General features: G+C 30.1%; 1 protein-coding gene and 1 long non-coding RNA gene across 2 annotated transcripts; both read left to right on the forward strand.

Annotated features, from left to right (window-relative positions):
* The first annotated feature begins 3,516 nt into the window (after positions 1-3,516).
* Positions 3,517-4,888, forward strand: LOC145589296 (early nodulin-like protein 7). Its single transcript, XM_081645817.1, has 3 exons — positions 3,517-3,709; positions 4,479-4,718; positions 4,791-4,888. The coding sequence occupies exons 1-3, from the start codon at positions 3,517-3,519 to the stop codon at positions 4,886-4,888; spliced, it is 531 nt and encodes a 176-aa protein (XP_081501943.1).
* Positions 4,889-22,866: 17,978 nt separating this feature from the next.
* On the forward strand, positions 22,867-23,516 carry LOC145589437 (uncharacterized). Its single transcript, XR_014101680.1, has 3 exons — positions 22,867-22,962; positions 23,087-23,230; positions 23,349-23,516. It is a non-coding gene; the product is annotated as an uncharacterized LOC145589437 (long non-coding RNA).
* Positions 23,517-23,920: the final 404 nt, after the last annotated feature.

Raw genomic sequence — 23,920 nt, forward strand, 5'->3', positions numbered from 1 at the left:
TAGCAGGGGCGACAGTAGAAGAACTGTGGGAACAAGACAAGGGTGGAGATGGGATACTTTTTCACCCTATCTAGCTGAACTGCTGAAGAATGTGAAGATCCAGATTCACCCAAAGGCTAAGTTCACAATTCAATCAGTGATGAGTATTATGAGACATGATAGTTATGTAATTGATGATGCATGCAGGGATAGTGTTTGGAGTGCGCTAATGCCGGCAGCAGAGAGCTCGAGCCCTTCTATGGCCTGCTTTGCATGATCGATTGCTGGGGAATTGTAATCGATTCACTAGACAAAAGACGAACGAACCTAAATGTTTCAACTGTGGAGCAGTAGAAGAAACTTCATTTCAAAAGATGGAGGATATCGAGGTCTCCAGGATATTAGAAGGATAAGTGCATGGCTCATAGTTTAGATACTCACTTTTGATACTACTTGGTTCCTATATATATATATATATATATATATATATATATATATATATATATATATATATATATATATAAGGGGAGTTTTTTCCCCGAGTTTTTAGAGAGCCACTTAGGATTTAATTTTTCAACGCGCCATGTAGGATAATAAATTTTAGTGGTAGCCAATTAAATACGGGATTATTAATTTCTTTTACAATTAAATAATTTAAATGACACGTAAGCAAAAATTGGAGAATGAGATTTCCCTGTTTAAATTAATTAAATATAAAATATTATATTTCGATATTAGGAATTTTATCTAAATATATAACAAATTTTAGCACATATATATGTATATAAAAAATTATTTAAAAAACATTCAAACAAACCGTGCGCACGGGCTTCATTTAGTATAAAATAAATTGAAGTAAGAGATTTCCATTTAAAAGCTTTTGGCTTATTTTGTAACCTAAATTTGGGTCCGTCAAATAAATAATAAAGCTAAATTTTAAGTAATATTCCTTTCACCTATTTATGTCAGTGTTCAATATACATAAGCTGTAATGCATATAAAGCATTATATAATACATTTTCTTAAAATGATGAGTATAATTCCAGGAATTTATAACAAAATCACGGTTATTTTATTATTATTATTATTATTTTTTTTTTTTGACGAGCACGTGTTAATTGATGTTATCGATGCTTAATAATTCTTAATATTTCATTTATATTTCTTTAATGCAGCCCTTGCATTTATAATTTTTTCCGATAATTAATCCTAATATCTTATGTTCTTTTTCAACTAAGCATTTAAAGTTCAAAGCTTTTGACTATTGTGTGCTCAACCTCAATTTATTTATTTATTTTATTTTTTTTACACAAGAGTTATTACTCTGTATTATTTTAAAATTTTACTCTATACCTTGTACCTCGTATATCATACGAGTAGTCGAGTATTATATATTCTAAAATATAAACTACAGTACTACGGGCCTGTTTACATTTACTGAATTGAACTGAGTTGAACTGAACTAAACCGAATTGATTGGAGCTGAACTGAACTGAAGTGAGTTGAAATGAATATTTTATGAGAGAGGGAAATTAGGAGCTGAACTGAACTGATTGGAGCTGAACTGAACTGAATTTAAGTAAATGTGAACAGGCCCTACGTACATATTATCAAAATTATATATTTCTTTTAAACTATAGAACTTATTTACTAGCTAAAAAAACTACTCATATTTAACTTATTTTATTTGAAATAAGTGAAAATAAGGTGACATTAAATGACATGAGTTGAATATGAAAACAAAATTATACTCTGTATTATAACTTGTAAATTACGGAGTAATTAGATATGTTACAAATCAATTTCATAATATCCAATTGACCAATTGTCATCACAATATATTATCCACCAAATCATATGCCAAGGATATAAACCTATATCTATAGGCTAATTGACAACCACTAGATTTTCCTTATGAGTAAGTAATACCAATTTAGAAAACAAATCAAATATCTTTCAAAAAAGAAAACAAATCAAATTCTTGTCTCTTAATTTTTTTTATAAAGGTAAATAATCTTTAATAATTATTCACAATAATCCTATGATCTACTAGTAAGGAAATAAATATATCAGTTTTAATTATCATTATGTCTATTAAGTGAATTAACAAAGAAAAAGAGCACAATAATCGTTGAGAAGGTTTTGTGTGAGTCCGTTTTACGTGAGTCTGGTTTTATTGCATACTCCCATCTCCTACCCATTGTCACTGCCAGCCCTATCAGCGGCCGGCGACCTTCTCCCTCCCAACCTCCGGTACCGGCGACCCTCCCCCACCACTGACCAAAAAGAGCCCAACAAACACGATTTTAAAGTCGTCAATGAGCATAGCCACAACTCCACCACGCACCACCGACCCAAAAAAGCCCAAACCCAGACCGACCGTCCTCCACCCTCCTCAACCTAGAAACGCAGCAATTAACAACCCACCTTCAAATCGCAGCAATTAAACACCACCGTCATCGAACGCTGAACGCTAAACCCACCGTCGACGTGCTGCGATTTGGCTGCGCTTTGATGGTTGCGATTTAATGGTTCGATTTGAAGGAGTTGATGGTTCGATTTGGTTGTGCTTTAGTTGTATGTAGCAATTTGGTTTGATGGCGATTTGATGGTGGTTGAGGTCTCGCCATTTTCATAGAGGAGGGAGAAAATGTAAATGGTGGGTTGTTGAGGAGAGAGAAAGAGAGGAAGGAAGTAGGGGTTTTAATACCTGACCGTTATAATCTAATTTCTGACATATTTAACCTATTTTCTGATATGTTTATTCTATTTTCTGATATATATAACCTATTTTCTGATATATTTAACCTATTTTCTGACAGTTATAATATAGTATATGATATTTATAATCTAATACATGACCATTATAATCTAATTTCTGACCATAATAATCTAATATCTGACTATTATTATCTAATTTCTGACCATTAAGATTTTTTTTCCTCAATTTTTTTTCTTTTATTTGTATGACCGGACTCACGTGAGTCCGTTCTACACAAAACTTTTACATAATCGTTATGAATGGAAATGGAATCAAATAATTGTGAGAAGTAAATGCATACAATGATGATATTAGTGTTTTTTTTTATTTTATTTATTACTCCATTTTTTTAAACCTATGAACTTGCACATACGAATAAAAGTTACAATGATCAACGAATACATTATCATCAACAAATTTTTTTTATAAGAAAAAAAAATTCAAAGTAAAGATAGTACTAGTGTTGAAAAGATAAGTGTTGAAAGTTTGAATGGTAAATAATTTTCAAACGGTAAAAATTCAACGCACCTATACTATACACGTTGATTCCCAAAGATTGAGTCAAATTAGTCAATAACAATATTAATTACCCCCACATTTTTATTAACTTCTCCCACGTCCCTTAATATCCTCTCTTTTTATTCTAACCGTTTCAATCCCTTTTAACCCTCCTATATATATAACCTTTACTAGCCCACCTTTTTTTCATTCATATTCATTTTTCATTCTTATTCCTCAAAAAACTTTGATATTTTTATTGTGTTAAATTATTAAAGATGAAGATTAATATGGGATTTGCTTCACTAATCATGATTTGTGTGATAATTGGGATGCAATTAGGTGTTGTGGATTGTTTTAAGAGTTTTGAAGTTGGTGGTAATCTTACTTGGCGTGTTCCTGATGGAAATGATACTGATTTCTTTCAACGTTGGGCTTCTTCCCAACGATTCCATATTGGAGATTCTCTACGTATGTTTTTATTTTATTTCATTATATGATTTCATTTCATCTAATTTTTTGATTCATAATTTAATATGTTAATTGCATCATCATACCGTTATTTTTCACTTTATTATACCAGTATATGTTGAATGTTTTAAATTGAAAGTTTTATCATACAATGAATGGTAATATTGTGTGATATAATTTCTAATTAGTGTTTATATGCTTTAATTTGTTCTGAGTTTTTTTTTCTTGATTTTAATTAATGGTAAGTTTATGATTCGTTCATTTTGTTAAGAGTGTATTTATTAATAATCTTCTAAAAGGATACATTGAAATTAATTGAGACTACATATTTTGAAATCATAAAACAAAAAACCGAAATCTTAAAGGATATATTGAATTACTGATACTAATCAAGAGAACCACTTATTATAATAACTAATAGAGTATAGATTAGGGTTTATATGTAAAAAGTATGAACTATTTATTGGTTTAGATTAGGGTTTATATGTTTTAGTTTGTTATGAGTTTATCAATTTTTCTAATGTGAAAAGTTCAAATTTATAATGTGCTCAATTTTTTTTGTGTATGTATTTTTATAATACTAAAGGGATTTATTGAAATCAGTTGAGATTGCTACTTTTAAATCAATAGATATTACGATTGTTATCCTAAAAGGATGTATTGAATCCTAATTATTATAAACCTAAAGGGATTTATTGAAATCAAGGGATTTATAGATAATTCTTTTATATATATGAGATACTTTTTCTTTTATTTTTTGGTGGTGCAGATTTTCAATACAAGAATGATTCAGTTCTGATAGTAGACAAATATGGCTACTATCATCACTGTAACAAAACCAACACCACTGCTACGTACACCGACGGCAACACCGTGATTAAGCTTGAAAGTCCAGGATACTTCTACTTCATCAGTGGGAATGAAGAGCATTGCAACAAAGGACAACGATTGACCGTTGATGTCATATCTCCACATTCACCTCCAGTGGCACCTCCACCTGGTTCGCATGGTCAGCCAGCCAAGGCTCCAGTACCCTCAGCCGAGTCTCCTACACCAACAGCCGAGTCACCTGCACCAACAGCCGATTCTCCTGCACCAACGGCCAAGCCTAACTCGGGTTCTCAACTTCAAGTTTCGGCTCTTGTAGGGCTAGTTGCTACTTCTTTGTTCTTTGTTTGATAATATGACATGAGGAAATTAAATGTAGGGCGATTGGAACCATTTTTAAATTGTATGTTACTTAAAAAAAAAAAAAATTATGCTTGTTGCATTGGTAGTATTCTAGTATTGCTTTTGTGTAGCTAAATATGAACCTATGATTTTTCTTGGTATGTTTTAGGGTTTATATTGTTGATTAATTAAAACACATTCAAATGTTTTATCGTTATTTTTGCATTTAGTGTATTTTCTCTAGATCTTATCTATTCTCGTTAAATTTTAAGTATGGATGTGTAGACTCAAATATGTCTTAGTTTTGCTAAAAATACAATTATGTTCGAGATGATATGATAATAAAGCAGAAGGGCAATTAATATTATTAGTCGTTGTGTTTGTTTGGGGAAGAGGGCAACTTATTCAAAATTGCTCTTTTAGTAAATAACTCTTAAATGGACCTAATTTACAATAAGAAAAAAGGTCACTATGTATAATAAAATTTATTGTGTTTTTATAATGGTCACAAGAGATTTGGTCAATATATGAATAGTAAAGCTCACTATAGCCATTATGTTTAATATAAAGGGCTAACAAATGTGCATTTTAGTTTACAACAATATTTAGGAAAAATAGAAAATAATAATCACACCTCGTGCGATGTTCCGAAAACAATTCCACTATTGACACCGAACAATCCCACCATTGACACCCATCCTTCTTTAACAGACCTTGATCGGTTGGTACGTAACTTGTTATCTTAGGTTATTTGCCACATGTAGACATGTGAACTTTTGATTGGTCTATTTAATTTGTTTATTAAAAAATAAATAACTAATTAAAAAAAAAAAAAAACCAATCCCTTTAACTGCTCTAACCCCATCTGGCACCCCAAGGACCATCCACCACACCTCTTCCCTGCCCGCCTTTCTTATCCTCGGAGCCCCACCCAGGAAATTCCCCGCCCACCTTGAGCAAATTGCCGTTTGAAATTCCATAAAACCCAAACCATTTCCTCCACCGTTTTTGGATCGCGTTGGTTTTTGGTTTTTTAACCTTTATTAAGCCAATTTTTTTTTTTTTTTTTTTTTTTCTTCTTCTTGTTCTTCCATGTGATTTTCTGCAACTTCATGCATGTACAATCATGGAAGATATACTGTGTTGTGCTATAGGTTCATTGATGCGATTTGTCAATAGGTTCTCTCTAGGAATTGGTAAGATCATTATGTTAAAATCATGCCCGTTTTGCCCATGGATGGCGAAAACTGTGCAAAGGATTTTAGCACATAAACAAATAATTTTTTAAAATATATATATATATATATGGTTGCTATTTGCTAAATAATACTCGTAATAAAGAAGTATAATAATATAAATAAAAATAAAAATAACATAAATAATAATAAATAAGTATAAAAATATGAATAATAAATAAGAACATAAACAATAAAAGGAATCATAATAATATAAAGAACTATAAATAAATATAAATATATAAATATAAATATAAATTATTTAATTAGTAATAAATCATTTTTTTTATACTGGCTCGCGCAGTCCAGCGTGACACGACTTGCCAGGCACGTGAGTCATGCCGCGGGCTAGGGTGTGTCATTTCACGGCTCGACACGACACGACGCGTGTCATCCTCTTACAAATTTTTAGGAGTGTAGGTAGAACTCTACCAAATTCCATCTCCGACGATCTCACCGACGTTTAATATTTCAATGTCTTCTTCTCTGGGGACATATTGAGGGACCACGACATATTTCGTCTTCCGGCGGAGGAGAGAGAAAGGTTCGGGTGGCGGTTTCGTTACAACGAGCTTAATTAGAACATTGCTGCAAACTATCATTAAGACATAAATGTGATAAAACTTACCAAATTTTAATAAATAAATACTGTACAATAATATGCAGAAATTCACATCAACAATCATCGAAAAGGTAGAAAAATCCTATAAAAAAAAAAAAAAAAAAAAAACCTTTCATACTTTTTGTTGGAATTGATGTTATTCTTGAAGCTTATAATTAGCATTTTGCAGATTGCTAGTAATTGTATTAGCAAACAAGGGTTCACCTTTTTAGAAAAATCACAAAAAGAGGAGAGAGAAGATCAGAAAATATCAAAAAGTGTACAAATGAAGGGGAAATACATATTTGAGATGATGAATATGAGTCACTAAGAGTGATCTGATTGGTGAAAAAGAAAAGAACATTTAATAATTATCAAAATGAAAATTGAACATTAAAAAACCAAAATGAACAACTATCTACTATGAAAATGAATATTTATTAATATAAAATTGAACATGTATCAAATTATATGTGTGAATGAAAATCATTCAAAATTAAAATTACACATATTGAATAGAAAATAAACGTACTTCCTCCGTTCTATTAATATTGCCACAAGGATGAAATTACGCATCCCAAAGCACATTTTATATGTTAAATATCTATAATTGTGAAAGATTAAAAATTATAAAAAGGAGATATTCTGAAAGTATTTTATAAGACAAATCCAACAAAATCTCACATGACAATATTTTGCTTAACGTATAAATCATATTATATGGTCAAACAACAGTGATGAATAGTACAAAAAGTTCATTGTTGCAATATTAATAGAACGGATTGGAGGAAGTATATAAATACGAAAATGGACATACAATAATATGTGAATAACCATGTATTAATATTGCAATAATGAAAATAGAAATGAACATCTATCAAAATGAGTATGAATGAATTCTAAGAAACACTTTAGGATACCTTAGCTTTCCCCTTAAGAGTTCAGTTATTATGGCTCTACTACTCTACCCACTTTTTATTACGGAGTATGAACATGTTTTTGTAATTGAACACATATCTTGTTGAAAGATTATAATTTTTTGTGGGAGCTTGCAAATTTTACTAGTTAGTGGACGTTTAATATTGACAATTGTTTAGAAAAAAATAATGCTCAATCAATAATGCAAAATGTTTATGAACATTTAGATTTTTGTTTATGAACATGTCGCTTTTCTAATATGAACTCTATGCGTACAAGGGGTACACACTACCTAGATATCTATTGGATGTGGCCTATAGTAGTATACTACCACTTACGTAATAAGCAAGGAAAAAGAAATGATTTATTTCCTCAATAAAATTAAAGAAAAAATTTCAGATATTGGATAACAAATAAAATAGACAATACAACTTCACACATAATATCAAGCACTATAAACTTTTAGATCTAAATCCATAAAAACCAAAATATATTATTACTCCGTAATATATAAATAAACATATATTAGGTTGGAAATGACTATGAAAAATAACAATCGATTAACATGAAATATATATGGGAATAAACTTTTGAAGCTTCCTACTACCTCCATTTCATATTATTTTTAACAATTTGACATAAAGTGGGTAGAAAATGTCTAATCGTTGTAAATAAATGAAACGAACGAAGGTAGTACTTGTTCTTCTCAAGTTGTTGTTGCTCAAATGCAATCCAAATTTCATATAATGAATCGCTATAAATAAGTGATTGGCCTTTAATTTTATCCACAAGAGATTGAAAGTATTTTGAAACTCAAATTGAAATTAAAATTAACAGCTGTCAATATGTGATAACCAAATTAAATGATAACAGTGTGTAAATCGTTTCTCAATGTGTAAATCGTCGTCTTCACCTTTATTATTTGATTCTGTGTAGTAAGAAATCAACTTTTTGTAACAAAAATATGTTAGTGAAATAAAAAAAACTATAAACAATTACAAAATATATGAACACATCATTCGAAAATGAATATAGTTCAATATGGGAATGAACCAGTATTTAAATCTAAATGAACAACTTTCAACATAAAAATGAACAAGTATCATAAGTTAAATGAACATCTTTCAATACGGGAATGAACAAATTAAATTTAAATTGAACAATTTTGTATATGAGAATGAACCCATTATAAGATTTAAATTTCAATATAGTAATGAACAATACTAAAATATTCAAACAAATTAAATATCTTTTAATGTGATAAAGTACAACTATTAAAATAATTGAACAACTTTATAGTTTATATATGAGAATGAACATATTCATATTATATGATTGCAAATGAATATATTATATGATTGCAAACGAACATCTTTCAATAGGAGAATAAACAAGCATTAAATTTTGAATGAACATCTTTCAATATGAGAATGAACGTGTAATTTAACGTAAAGAGAATAATGAACATGTAACAAATTTAACAAAACCAATATCTTAATTTGAAAATGTGATTGAAATAATATTTAAAGGTCATAATTACTAGAATTATATCAAAATTTTATTTTGTCTTAAATTATAGTAATTACTATTTGAATATTTATCATTTTACAAATGAACATGAAGTAAAATTAAAATGAACATTTATAATAAATTATATTACTAGCCTAAATTCACCAATAACATTTTAATTAACAAAATAAAATATTAATCAGTATTTGATATTTAAATTCCATAATCAAATTGATAATTTTTCCATAATTTAATAATTATTATTTAAATGATATTCCCTTTACAAATGAGCATGAATTATATCAGAAATGTATATTTACATTAGATTAAATTTACTTGCAAAAATTCACCAAATTATAGTTTTAATCAATAAAATAAGTAATATTAAATGATAAAATAATTCTTCAATTCCATAAATCAAATTGATAATATGTCTTCAAAATTTGTAATTACAATTTGAATATTAATCCTTCTACAAATGAACTCTACGGTAGATTAAATTTACTAGTCAAAATTCATCGAATAATAGTTCTAATTCACAAATAAGTTATTTTAAATTGATAACCAATGTTTTAATTTTAGTTATCCAATATTCAAACGTAATAATGTAATTGCAATTAAGATAGATTGATTTGAATATGAAAAATGATTTTAAAAAAACACCCAAATTACTTGCAAATAATTAATCAGTTGTTTGACTATTTTAGTAACATCAATAACATAAAAACTATATTTTTTAAGAAAATTCAATCACATAATCCTCAAAAAAAAAAAAAAAATTGAAATCATAAAAGCACCTAATCTGTAACATATTCCATCAAACTAATTACAATTAACCAAAGAACATCAAACAAAATGCAACGAAATATACAAATTTGATTAAAATTTAATCACAAAAAATACATGAAAAACTTAGGGTTTGTAATTTTTTTCTTTAGAAAAATGAACAAATCAACTTACAATTTGATATAACGTCGTTCTTTTGGAGAAATTTATTGTAATTGTGCGATTTCATCTCTTATATTCAACATTGTGATTAATTTTTGTAGAGAACTTTGAGCTATTTAGTGAATGTTTTTGAAGGATTTAAGGCCTGTTCTAATTGACTGAAATGAGCTGAACTGAACTAAACTTATTAGAGTTGAACTGAACTGAACTTATTAGAGCTGAACTGAACTGAATTGAAATGAATAATTTATAAGAGAAGGAAATTAGGAGCTGAACTGAACTGAACTGAGCTGAACTGAACTGAACTTATTAGCGTTGAACTGAATTGAACTGAACTTATTACAGCTGAACTGAACTGAACTGAACTGAAAATAATCGTATGAGAGCAGACCCTTAATGGTTTTGATGAGAGAGAAAATGAAGAGAATCAAAAGAGTATTTTGATTTTTAGCGAGAGAAAATAACACTTCTAACATTTATTTTGGGTAGAAAATTATTATAGCAGCTACTGTGTTTTAGTGGGGAAAGTTGAAGGGGGGTAGGTAGTGATACCTACACTCTAGCAACCCGGCCCGTCACAAATTCCAGCTTTATCTTTCATCCAATATCATCTTAGTAAATCTAATGAAGCCAACTCCTATATTAAGGGTTTGTTCACTTCAGCTTAATTTCAGTTCATTTCAATTCAGTTCAGTTCAGTTCAACTCCAATCAGTTTATATTAGTTCAGTTTAGCTCCAATAGTTCAGTTCAGTTCAGCTCCTAATTTCCTTCTCTCATAAAATATTCATTTCAGCTCAATTCAGTTCAGTTCAGTTCAACTCCAATCAGTTCGGCTCAGTTCACTAAATGTGAACAAGTCCTAAATCTAAGAATTATCGCAAATATTAAACCCAAGCATAAACGCAAATATTAAACCCAAATATTAAACCTTCCATTTTTATTTTGCGCTTCTCTAATCTCTTTTTTGCTCTTCAATTCTCTCTCATCTATTTTCAATCTCTTGGTAAATCCCTAATATTCTCTTTTACTTTTTTTTTTTTTTTCATTTTTCTTGTTTCAGTTAGATTTAGGGATTAAATTAGGAAAAATTTACAACCAATTTGATTTTTTTGTTTAATTTTCACGATTATAGTGGCGATTTATTTGAACCCCCGACTCTTATTTCTGTTGATTGTAACGATGGTGCGCTACAATTTGTTGATGACAACTGATGTTTAAAATGTTTCAAGTATTAAAACCGATTCGGGGTTACAACAATTCGGAATTTATTTGAAGTTCTAAGCTAAGGTTTTGGATTTTGAATTTAATTTTTTGATTTTTTTTTTATTGCTTATTGTTATCCTTTTATTTAGTGTGTGCTCTTTTTGTTGGTTTGCTATTGCTGGAGTTAGGAATGTCAACGGATCGGATTCGGGTCGCATGTGGCTAAATCCGAATCCGATTCGTTCAGTAAACAGACCCTAGATCTCAAATCCGAGTCCGAATTCGATTCGACTTGTAATTTTCGGATCCGAATCCGGTCCATTTATACGGACCATCGAAATAATTCGAATATTTTTTTTTATATTTTTTTAATGTCATATACCTATAATTGCTTGTATTGTCATACCAAGTAAAGTTTAAACATAACATTTTAAATTATGAATTAAGTTACATTATAAAATTTTGCTACAAAACAAGTAAACAATTGTCCCAAGTTATAAAGCATATGCTTATACTCTCGGATCGGACTCCGTCGGACTTTGCGTAGGGTCCAAGTTTGATCCGCCACCTATTCGAATTCAGATCTATTTTATTGGATTCAGATTCGGACTAATTTTAAACGGATTCGGATAGGATTTGTTTCTTCGGATCGAATCGGATTTGAATCGAACTCGGATTAAATTGTCATCCCTAGCTGGAGTGTGAGATGTGTGGTATGAAGAGTGTAAAGGATGCTTGGGCAAAAATCAAGATCGGATATTGTGATAGATTTGGGTTTTTGATAGGCATGTCGCGTGCCTAACAAAAATAAACCAAACTAGACCACTACTATGTAGACGAGCAAGCAAGGGTCGGATCCAAGAGACTATGGTTCAACTAATTAAATAGACTCAAGCAATTACTAAGCAAGTAACCAAATCAAATAAGTAAGAATCAATAACTAAAGAACTAATTAAAACGATTAAATCAAAAAAAATATGACAAATCAATGCTAAAAACATCCAAGATCAAGCATCACCACGAATACAATTAATGCAATAGTCGTTCTACCCCTAACACATAATTTAATTGATTAATGAGGAAAAGTAATCCATGAATAATACCAATGGTCTCTCCCGAGTTATAAATGGCTTCTCTAATCACAATCAAGCCTAATTCCGTGGAATCATATAAATTAAAGACTTTGAGCACATTACTCTAACTTCCTAATCATCCATTCAACTACTCCCGTGATGAACTTCAAACCCTTAATTGATTTATTCAAATCCGTCAAAACCCAACTCCCGTTGCGATTAAAACAAAGGATTAATAACAATACCAATTATCCCTAATCTAGTATTGGCATAAGCATAATCAATTAAGCATATAAATTACAATAATTATTAGAGAATTTAAAGAAGTAATTCATGCATCAATTATATTCGGGTTCCGCTAGATCTTGGAATAAAGAAACTACTCACCCATATTAATGAAAGCAAAAACAATAATCAATGAAGAAAACATGATTAATAAGTAATTAAAAATAAATGAAGAAATAAAGATGAATACCAATTGCTTGAATGAAGAAGAGTACCAATTGTTGATGAACAAGGATTAAAACTTGAAAGTGCAATGTAATCTAGATCTAGAGAGAATATTAGGGTTCAAAAAGTGTTTAAAAACTGCAAAGATAATAACTTAGTATTTTAGGTCGGGTTTTACAAAGGGTATTTATATCCCTTAATTAAGAAATCCCGAAAAAATAGGAAAACGGGCTTCGCGAAACCGTGCCCGGTCAGACCGGGCAAAGCCGCCCGGTCGGGCGCGACAGAAAAACTCGCCCAATGCATCTCCACATAGCCTCCTTGCACAATACTCTGTCCGCCCGGTCTGCCAAGGCAATGCCGCCCGGTTCGGGCGGATGGAAGTTGAACTCTTCACTTCTTTCTCGTGACTTCTCTTCTTTCCTTCTTCGCCTTGGCTGCCAGGGCAATGTTGCCCTCCCGGGCGGACACGGGTAAAATTCTCCTCCATCTTGATAAACTCTCAAAACTATCCAAAACAAGTCCAAATCATCCGAAAATCTTCATGTGCCTATAAAATCAATTAAGTAGACCAAGCCACACTAGAGAAGAGAGTATTAACGAGAAATAGCTCCGTAGAGCTCAAAAACCATACGGAAATAACTATAAAATGAGGGTAAAACATGGTATAGAACGTTTACATCAGTTTTCTGCCACTGAATTAGAATGTAAAATGTGTTTTTTTTTCTGATATGTTACTTCTGTAATTTTTTTTGTGGTCAATTTAGATGTCTTTTCTGTTTGCTTTTGTAGTTTGTAGTGTGATGACTGTGAAGGAAAGACAAATTTAAATTTGTTCTACATGTGGCCGTCTGTAATTATCGTGCAATTTGATGGATGACAATCACTTGATCACACCTTTAGTGTTACTTAGTGACAAGTCAAATAGGTGAGTTTGATGACATCTTAAATCCAATATAAAACAAATCATATTAAAAATATTTATAAATTAACAAATTACGTAAATTATTATCTTTTTCATATTAAATTAATTTATGCTAAATAAATCATTTAGGGTCAATTGACCCATAGAATGTGAAAGATGAACAATTTTTAAAAAAACTACAAGGTGTTAACGTTACAATTTGTTGATAACAACTGATTTTCAAAATATTTAAGCATTGAACCGATTGATGATTACAACAATTCGGATTTTATTTGGACTTTTAAGTTTATATTTTGGATTTCGAATTTAATTTATTGATTTTTGTATTGTTTATTATTACGTTTTTATTTAGTGTGTACTATCTTTATTGGTTTGTTCTAGTTGCAATGTGAGCGATGTGGTATGAAAAGTGTTAGGGATGCATGGACGAGAGTCGGGATTGAGAACTGTTATGAATTTGGGTATTCTTCCATCCGGAGGATAAATTATGTTTTTTCAAGTCTGTTATTTCTGTATTTTTTTTTTTTTTTTTTTTTTTGTAGTTATGGTGAATTTAATGACCTCTTAAAGTCCAATATAAAACAAATTATATTAAAATTATTTATAAATTAACAAACTACGTAAACCATTATCTTTCTCATATTACATTAATTAGATGAAATCCCGTGCGATACACAAATTTTCAATACATAAACAAAAAAATATTATGTATATTCTTAATTAGACTATAAAAAAAAACATTTAATATTTCATTAAAAATTAATTAATAAATAATATTTTTTTTTGAGATTTATCTTTTTCAATATTTTTTTTTGAATTTGTTATATTGGTAAAAATAAATGATTTAATAAATTATCTTTTTCTATATTTTTTTTTATTTTTTTTACCATCAACTTATAAAATAATTTAATTTATGGTATTTAATTTACGTAGTATTAAAATTTTAAAATAAATACAATAAGTCTTTTCTTATACATTTAATTTTAATAAAAATTACGAAATGAGAGAAGTGATAAATATTTATCAATGAATTATGATAAACTTTGTAATTAAATACTTAATCTTTATAGTAGAATAAATAATAAATGAGCGAATGTTTTTGTGCGTGATAAAAGAAAGGATATTCCTTTTATGGAAAAGATATATGCAGCCCTTACGGCTGCATATAGCATTAACCTTTTTTTATTTTGAAATTATATTATATTTTTATCTAATCTTAAATTGAAGTATTTTTTATTTTTAATTATTATATGTTTTTTTATTAGGTTTTGTAATTTTCGTGTTTCATTTTTATTATTTTTTTTAATCCTGAACATGTTTTTTTTTTTCTTTTTTTTTAAACATGGTTTAATTGATGGTAATTGTTATTTGGTAACTTTAATATTATTTTATTTTATTTTTAATATATATATATAACCCTTTTCATATTTTATTATCTTATAACATATGATTTTTCTAGAATTGATAGACTTTTTAAAATATGAATTTTATACGATTAATTTTAGTCATATTAATATTTTAAAATAATAATTGTCAAAGGCTAAGACTTTTGGAGAAATAAAGACAACGTACATATTATTTTTAAGGAAAAGTGAGATTATTATCGTTCTATTGATTTGTTCTTTCAATTCATAGACTATAACTCGTTCTTTGATTATATAATTATTTTGCTCGAATTTAAGTTTGATTAATCTAGATCTGCATGTAAAAACAAAACAAAATTTAGTAAACAAAACATAAACATATATTCCAAATATACACAATGTAAGCAATAAGTAAACAAAACATAAGCATATATCTCAAATAAACACAATGTAAGCAATAATTACATATAAACTTTTAAACACGAATTTTAAAAATCAAGCTAAGATCTTAGCATAATTTTTAAAATACCCATCCAGTTACTAACACAAAATTCACTTTAGAATATTATTTCAGATTTGATTTTCATTAATTAATTAATAAATATCTTTTTTTTTAGATTTATCATTTCATATATATTGTTTGGATTTGTCATATTCATAGTAATGATTTAATAAATTTATATCTTTCCATATATATTTTTAATTTTTTACCATTAATTTATAAAATAATTTTATTCGTGATTTTTAATCTACGTGGTATTAAAATTTCAGATTTATCATTCAAATCTAATTCGTTACTTTTATCTAGGTGGCGATATAATTTTTTAATTCAAAAATAAAATACAAATTTATTTTTCTTATTGGTCAAAATTATATTTCTTACGTGGCGCTCCGAATGTTCTCTAAAAATGCCTACTTTATTTATATACTACCTCCGTTAACAGTTATTTGCAACAAAGGGGTCTGCGCGGACTCCTAGGCAAAACTTTTCAAACATGATTATTGAAAGTTATGAACATGTAATTAACTATTAATCAATTATTTTTTTAAAAAAATAATTGCAAAAACCAGAATTGCCCAAAACCGCCACCATACGCCACCCAGAATCACCACCCATGCCACCCAGAACCCACGAACCACCACCCACGCCACCCAAAAATCATCGAAACCACCCATATACCAACGAAATCCACCTAAGAATCACGAAAACCACCCAAAAACCACCAGAAACCTTAAAACCACCCACCCACGAAACAGCCACCCGCGAACCACCAATACCCGCAAAATAGCCAGCTACGATGCCCACGAACCACCTACCTACACCAGATCTGAAACCCAAAAACCAGTCACCCACGACCACCGATTAATCACCTAAACCCTTCGATGAACCACCAACACTACCCCCACCGAAACCCGATTAGATGAACCACCAAAACCACCCCTACAAACCACCAAAATCACCAATGAATGAACCATATAAACCCTTCGACTACCACCCCCACGAATCACCAAAATCACCGGCGGACTACCAAATCCCACACACCACCAATACCCCGAACCACCCGATAACCAAACCCACCCACAAACCACCCCCACAAACCTGAAAATCCACCCACAAGCCACCAAATCCAACCACGAATCAAGCAAACCAGCCACGAAAAACCAAATCTAAAACCCACTAGTAGGATGGATTGGAATTTGAAGAGAGGTGAAGAAGATGAAATGATCTGACAGATGAAGGAGGAGAGAGAAAGATAATTAATTTAGATTAAGGTTATAATGTTTTGTATTATGGGTAGTATTATGTGCTAATAATTTTTAATTGAGGGTATTTTGGTCATTTTGACAGAAAAAGTTGCTAAAATAGGAAAGAAATAAGTTTATTGCAAATAATAGTTAGCACCCTTTTTTAGTAAATGTTGCAAATAACTGTTAACGGAGGTAGTATATTATAGGGATGAGCAAAAATTCCGGGTACCCGGAATTGGAACCGGAGGGTCCGGAAGTGGAATTGGACCCGGTGGTTCCGATTCCGGGTAACAAATTAAGGAACCGGTTGCAACCGGTTCCAATTCCAATTCTCAATATTTTGGGCCCGGAACTGGTTGGATACCCGATTACCCAAAATATATTAAACTAAATATATTATAAAACAAATATATGTTGAATGTATCTAGTTAGTAAAATAAAACAATATGTTATTAATACCTAACATATATAAAATAGCTTCATGTGTGTATAAATATAAGCATTAAACGCTAAAAATGAAAATGGATTAAAATAAGTACCTCCATCCGTTTCATAATGTTAGTCACATATGGAATCAATCACATAAAATAAGAAAAAAATATATTTGGAATCTAACATTAAAGTGCAACATAATTCATAATTAGTTTACCTTATTTAACTTTTTAAATTTTTTATTAGGAAAGCACAAGTCATAATTGCATAATTTAAGGTAAAGATTTCCTTACTTAGAGTCATGTCATCAATCCACAACTTATTAATTCCAAAAAAAATCATGTTATAAATGAAATATATTCACTATGGATATATTTTTTTGAAACGCCCAAAATAGTATATGGGACTAACATTATGAAATGGAGGGAGTATTATAATTTGTTTTAAATTCTTAACAACTATGTTCATAAGTGGGTACTCGGAACCGAAACCGGTACCTGGTGGTTCCAATTCCAATTCCTAAATTTTAGGACCAGGTTGAAGTGGTTCCAATTCCAATTCCGAATTTTAGGACCCGGTTCCAACCAATTCCGGGTCCAAATCCTAAAACTTCGACAGGGTACCCGGTTTGCTCACCCCTAGTATATTAGATTAGATTAGATTTATGTTAAATAAATCACTTAGGTCCAGTCGACCCATTACAGAGGTGTGAAACAAAGAATGTGAAGGATGAACAATTTAAAGCAACAGCAAAAAACCTCATTTTTAATCTAATATTTTCTTCATTCACATGATTCACAGCCCACCCACGTCCGCGCATCGCATTCCCAAAGTTCTTCACATGATTCACAGCCCACCAACGTCCGCGCATCGCATTCCCCAAGTTCCGAGGCCCGAGCCTAACCCGATCCGACGCATGTGTGTGGTATAAAATCTACCTCCCACTTACTCAACTAATGGCCTGTTCACTTCAGCTTAATTTCAGTTCAATTCAGTTTAGTTCAGTTCAATTCAGCTCCAATCAGTTCATTTCAGCTTCAGTCAGTTCAGTTCAGTTTAGTTCAGCTCCTAATTTCCTTCTCTCATAAAATATTCATTTCAGCTCTATTCAGTTCAGTTCAATTCAGCTCCAATCAGTTCGGTTCAGTTCAGCTCCAATCAATTCAGCTCAGTTTAGTAAATATGAACAGACCCTAAGTAGTACTAAATTGAGGACTTTTCATCTCCTTTATTTTGCTCTTTTAATATTGCTAGCATTCTAGTATTGCGAAGCTAAATATGGACCTATGTGTTTTTTATTTTATTTTATTTTATTTTTATTTTTTAGGATATAATATTTGAGTATAATTGATTACCATTTATTATTTTCTCTGATCTGGATCTTATTTATGCTCATAAATTTTAAGTATGGCTGTGATAAATTGTTGACCTTGAGTTGTGATATATTTGACCATCAAAGTTTAAATAAATTGGAAGTTGTATTAAACATCGCTCTCCTTTTACTAGGTAAGGTTCCCCTTTTATTCAAATGGACTTATTTACCCATCTTATAAAATATACAAATCTCCTTTCATCTTTCACTTTTGACTCCACTCTTCCATTACTTTTCACACACTTTTCTCTTCTAAAAACAATCATATTAACATTTTAAAAAAAAAACCAAAAATCTTAGAATACATCCGCACACCACTAGTTCTAGCATAACAAACACCAAGACAAGGGATAATGTTCGGTCTGAAACGGAAGGGAAAGGACACCGGTGGTAGCGATAATCATTTTTTTTTTCGAGTTTCACCTTTTATCGAAAAACCTACAACATGTCAAGATCAGACACACTATAATATATAAGTTCTTAAAAAGAACATCACTGAGCTTTAGGGTTTTAAAATCGACGACATCCACAAAATTTAAACCACTAATTGAGCTGCACAACTTAATAGACTTAAAAATTAGAATCAAAATAACACTAGATTCAACAAATAGAGATCAACAATGATTAATTAAATTTTGGCTAAATTTCAAATTTCATTGTCAATTGACAAAATTAACACCAATATTCAATAAATTAAGCTCAAATTATCAATCATAATAAATAGATTTTGCACCCAATATACTCAGAATTACAAAGTTAATCATTCTAAATTTAACATGATAACCAAAATTTTGAATTGAAGAAAACACAAATTCCCTCCATTTTTCCTGTATGTAATGTCTATTCCGAGCCAAATTTTGATCTTAATTGTATTTTCTAAACATTAAATTTTCTAATTGCAATCACATAATTTAAAGATATTTATGTTTATTCTTTGTATTGGAAGTTGAAAAAGTAAATAATCCCATTGCTCTATTTTCTCTTAACAATCCCACCTTTCAATTATTCCAAAACAATCCCACTTTTTATCCTAATCTTCTTCTAACAATCATTGACCAGTTTTCGAGGTTGGGTAGGCGGCAGGGGGTGGGGGTGGTGGCAAGATGTAGGGGTGGTGCTATGGTGGTGGACTGGAGCCTGGTGGGAGGAGAGACTCTTAGGAAAAAAAAAAGAAAAAAAATTACATGTTTAACCGGTTGTAGGTCAAAGGGACTGTTTTAGAAGAAGATTAGGGTGAAAAGTGGGATTGTTTTGGAATAATCGAAATGTGATATTGTTTTCGGAAGATAAAGGAAAGGTGGGATTATTAGTTTCAACTAAATGAAAAACAGTGTCTGAGTTGAGGAACTTACAGTGATGATTACATCAATAATAACGGAGAAATCTATACAGAATGTTTATGTAAGGGTATTAGGGTAACATTGTTAATTACACCATTTGGTATTAGGGTAACATTGACTTTGTTGCAATTAACATTCCAATTATCTCTCTTCAATTGCACGACAAACCTCTTTGGATAAGCCATGCCCTTTGTTTAAATGGAGAAGGAAAACTACTTTATTACATATGACAATTGCTTCTCCTCATGTTTATCATGTAGAGAAACTAAAGCGGACTGGACCAAATCACAACACAACCTAATCTTGGCTCTAATATCATAATAACGGGCATGAGTCACACCCGTCACGATTGTCCACTTTATACAACCAGGAAGGTTACGCCTCAAAATCATATGACAATAAGGAGTGTAGCTTCTTAACCTTATAAAGAAGACTTTTTTATTTTTTCAACATGTGATATACTTTTCAACACTTTTACATAGTATACTATTTTAATGTGGGACAATACAATCACTTACATGTGGGTTTGCTCACGGGCTTAACAATATGGGCCAAAGCAAATGGAGTCTGTTTCAATCAGGTGAATTATTTCATTTTTGTCTATTTGTAAGTAATTCCTGGTCCCTGCAGGCACCGGTACAGAGTACCGTACCGACCATTAAAACGACAGCACTTTGTAAATAAAACGCGGAGGTACTTTGGCTGCTTTGATTAATAAAAAGGCGGAAAGAACATATGCTACGAAACAAAAGAACACGTGTGTTTAAAGAACATAGCTCTATTTTACAAAGAACGCGAAAAAGAAAGGGGTAAAAAGTAATTATTTTTTTACAGTTTAATATTTTCTCTAGAATTTTGACAAAACAATAGTTTCTCTCTCTAGAAATGTTTTTCTCTCTCTAGATTTTCTCTCTCAAAAGGTTAAAAAAAACCCCAAAAAAACCAAAAAAAAACTTCAAACTTCAAAACCCTAAGCAATTTTTGAAGAAATTTGTACTTCTAAATCAAAATTGTTGAATATGGCGGACAAAATTAAAATTGCATGCAAGTATAATTTTCGCAATATTTAAGTGTTTAATTTGGAATTTGGTTGGGTTTTTTTTTTTGCAATTCATAAGGAAATTGTTTGTTCCAGTTTGTTACTTTTTTTTTGTTTGATTTTCGATTTTTTTTTGCAATTCGTTTGGTATTTTTTGTGATTTTGGGTTCATTTGTTTGTGCTATAGTGATAAACAAGTTGAAGATGGAGATATTGAAGACAATCAACCCATTAAAACATATAAGAAGAATGGAATAAAGAAAAAAAGTGATAAAGTTGCAAAGAGTGTTGAAGAAGCTATTGTGGACCCATCAATTTTTGCAAAAGAAAGCATTGTTGAAGAGGAAAATACAAAGTAAGTACGTAGTAAATTATATCATTTGTATAATTGAAGCCATTTTTGTTCTTTTCTTATCTTGGATCTGTTGTCAATATCAATATTTATTTGAATAATGGTTGAAGTTAGGTGTATAATAATGGTTGAAGTATAAAGTATTGATGTTCTTTATATAAGTCAGGTGTTTTTTTTTTTGTATAATGTCATGTTCTTTGATGATAACCAGTGAAGGAAATATTGATGATGATAAAAAAGGTGGTGGTGTTGAAAGTACAACAGATGTGAAAGACTTAGAGAGGTATGTCCTATTATAGTTTTCTAATCTGATTTATATTTATTAATGTTTATGAAATTAATGATTTAATATTTTGTTTTAAAGTGATGAATCAAGACAATCAGAGAAGGAAAAGCTGCAAGGATGTGAAGGAAAAATTATAATAGGAGGAAATGGGAAAAAGAGGTATATTATTTATCAATATATAATATGTTCTTCAGAATCATATGTAATGCTCTTTTCTTTTTACTTCTATTTAATACTTTGTATTATCTTCTGCACTACAGTGAAGAAGTATTAGATGTTGGTAAAAAAGAAGAGGATTTTCAAAACAATAAGAATTCAGATATGTTAGAAAGGTGTGTTGTTTAGCTGATGATCTTTTGTTTATAATTGGTAATGATTTTGTGATTTTAATGTGATTTTTTTTTGTTTGAATCATAGAGATGTGAGTTCGGAGAAAATAAATAACAGGGAGGATGAGAATAAAAGGAAAAAGGACAAAGGAAAGAAGATTGAAGGGTAGTAAATCTTAAAATCTTTTGTTACTAATATTATGTTCTTCAAATCATTACATTATGTTCTTTTTTATAAATAGTATGTTCATTACATATTAATCATGTTATTTTATAGTGATGAATTGCCAAAAAATGTCAAGAGACAGAGAAAATTACCAATGATCTTCAAGTCTCCATTCTTGATCAAGTATGCCCATTTGTTGGAAGGTTCAGAAGAAGAAAAACAAATGATGTGGGAATTTGCACTTGCACCTGAACTTCCTCTTGAGTAAGTTAATTTACACATTCTTTTTATTAAACCTATTTTTTATTTAACTTTATAATCCCAAATTTATTAAATAATTTTTTTTAGTGAAATATTAAATGATGATGGGCAAGTCATGTTGAATCGCAAAAACTTCAAGACACTCTTGAACGATGAGTATGTGTACTATGAATTTGTTGATGCTTGGTCAAATGTTATGAACTGGAGGAATGCTGAACTTAACGAGAGCAGATTATTCATTCCCAGTGATGCATTTGTAAGTATTTTTTCTATTGGCCGGGGTAAAATAAGATTATAATTTTATAATCCTAATATATATATATATATATATATATATATATATATATATATATATATATATATATATATATTTATACTTATATGTTGGCAGAATTTCTTATGCTTGAACGATGGATATAAAGACAGTAGTCAAGATATAACTGATGAACATAGGGTAAATCAGTTCATTGACATACTCAAATTTTATGTGGAAGCATTGGAGATTAAAATGACAAATCAATTTCAATTGGTAAACTTCATGTTCTTTTACAATATCGTACATGTTCTTTGGTATTGAATTATATAAACTTTCTTTTGATTTTAGATAAAAGGTCTTTAGTTGTCTATAAAATGTGTTGTGTTTTATTTTGCAGATTTTCATTCCAGTGTATGAATCTGACCACTTCTATATAATTTGCATCAACATGAAGAGTAAATCTTTAGAAATTATCGACAATATTCCTCTTTGAGAAGGTGTGAATATTGAAGATAAATATAAGGATTACCCACAGAAAGTAGTAAGTGGTTTCTATACTATACAACAGGCTATGTTCATTTTCAGAAGTTATAATGTTCTTTATATAAAAACTTAATGTTCATTGATGAAATACCTAATAATTTATGTTTTACGTGCAGTTAGATGCTTTTGCAACTTTTCTTGAGACAAAGAAGTTGAAGAGTCATGGGAAGGTGCATAAATTTTCTGTTAATGTGTTAAAATTGCCTTGGCAGACAACTACAAACAAGATCGATTGTGCTATTTACACAATGAGGCATATGAAAACTTATTACGGAAAAAAGAGATGGGCATGTGGGTTACAAGCCAATAATGTAAGTATTATAATGTGTTATTTTTTATTTTTTTGGAATTGTGAATTTTTATGAACTATTTTAATTAATTTTCAGGAAAATCCCTTGAAGAAATTGAGGACTCAATATGCATATGACTTGATGATGCATGGAAAGAACAAGATGAAACCAGAAATACATTTTCTTGCTAAGAAACACAACCATGGTTGATGCTGATGGTGATGTAATTGTGTTGGATTGATATTAAGTTTTCATATTATGATATGATATTTATATCAAAAGAGCATGTTCTTTTGATTCATACAATATGTTCTTTTGATTCATACAGTATGTTATTTTGATTCAAACAGTATGTTTTTTGAAATTACATAGAATGTTCTTTGTTATATAATGCTATT

This window comes from Chenopodium album, chromosome 17 (assembly GCF_948465745.1).
Source record: "Chenopodium album chromosome 17, dcCheAlbu1.1, whole genome shotgun sequence".
NCBI lineage: Eukaryota > Viridiplantae > Streptophyta > Magnoliopsida > Caryophyllales > Amaranthaceae > Chenopodium > Chenopodium album.

Excerpts from the sequence above, each read along its gene's own strand:
- LOC145589296 (XM_081645817.1), top strand. The coding sequence starts at position 3,517 with ATGAAGATTAATATGGGATTTGCTTCACTAATCATGATTTGTGTGATA. Across the intron at positions 3,710-4,478 it reads CCATATTGGAGATTCTCTAC|ATTTTCAATACAAGAATGAT; the intron begins GTATGTTTTTAT and ends TTGGTGGTGCAG. Across the intron at positions 4,719-4,790 it reads ACCTCCACCTGGTTCGCATG|CCGATTCTCCTGCACCAACG; the intron begins GTCAGCCAGCCA and ends CTGCACCAACAG.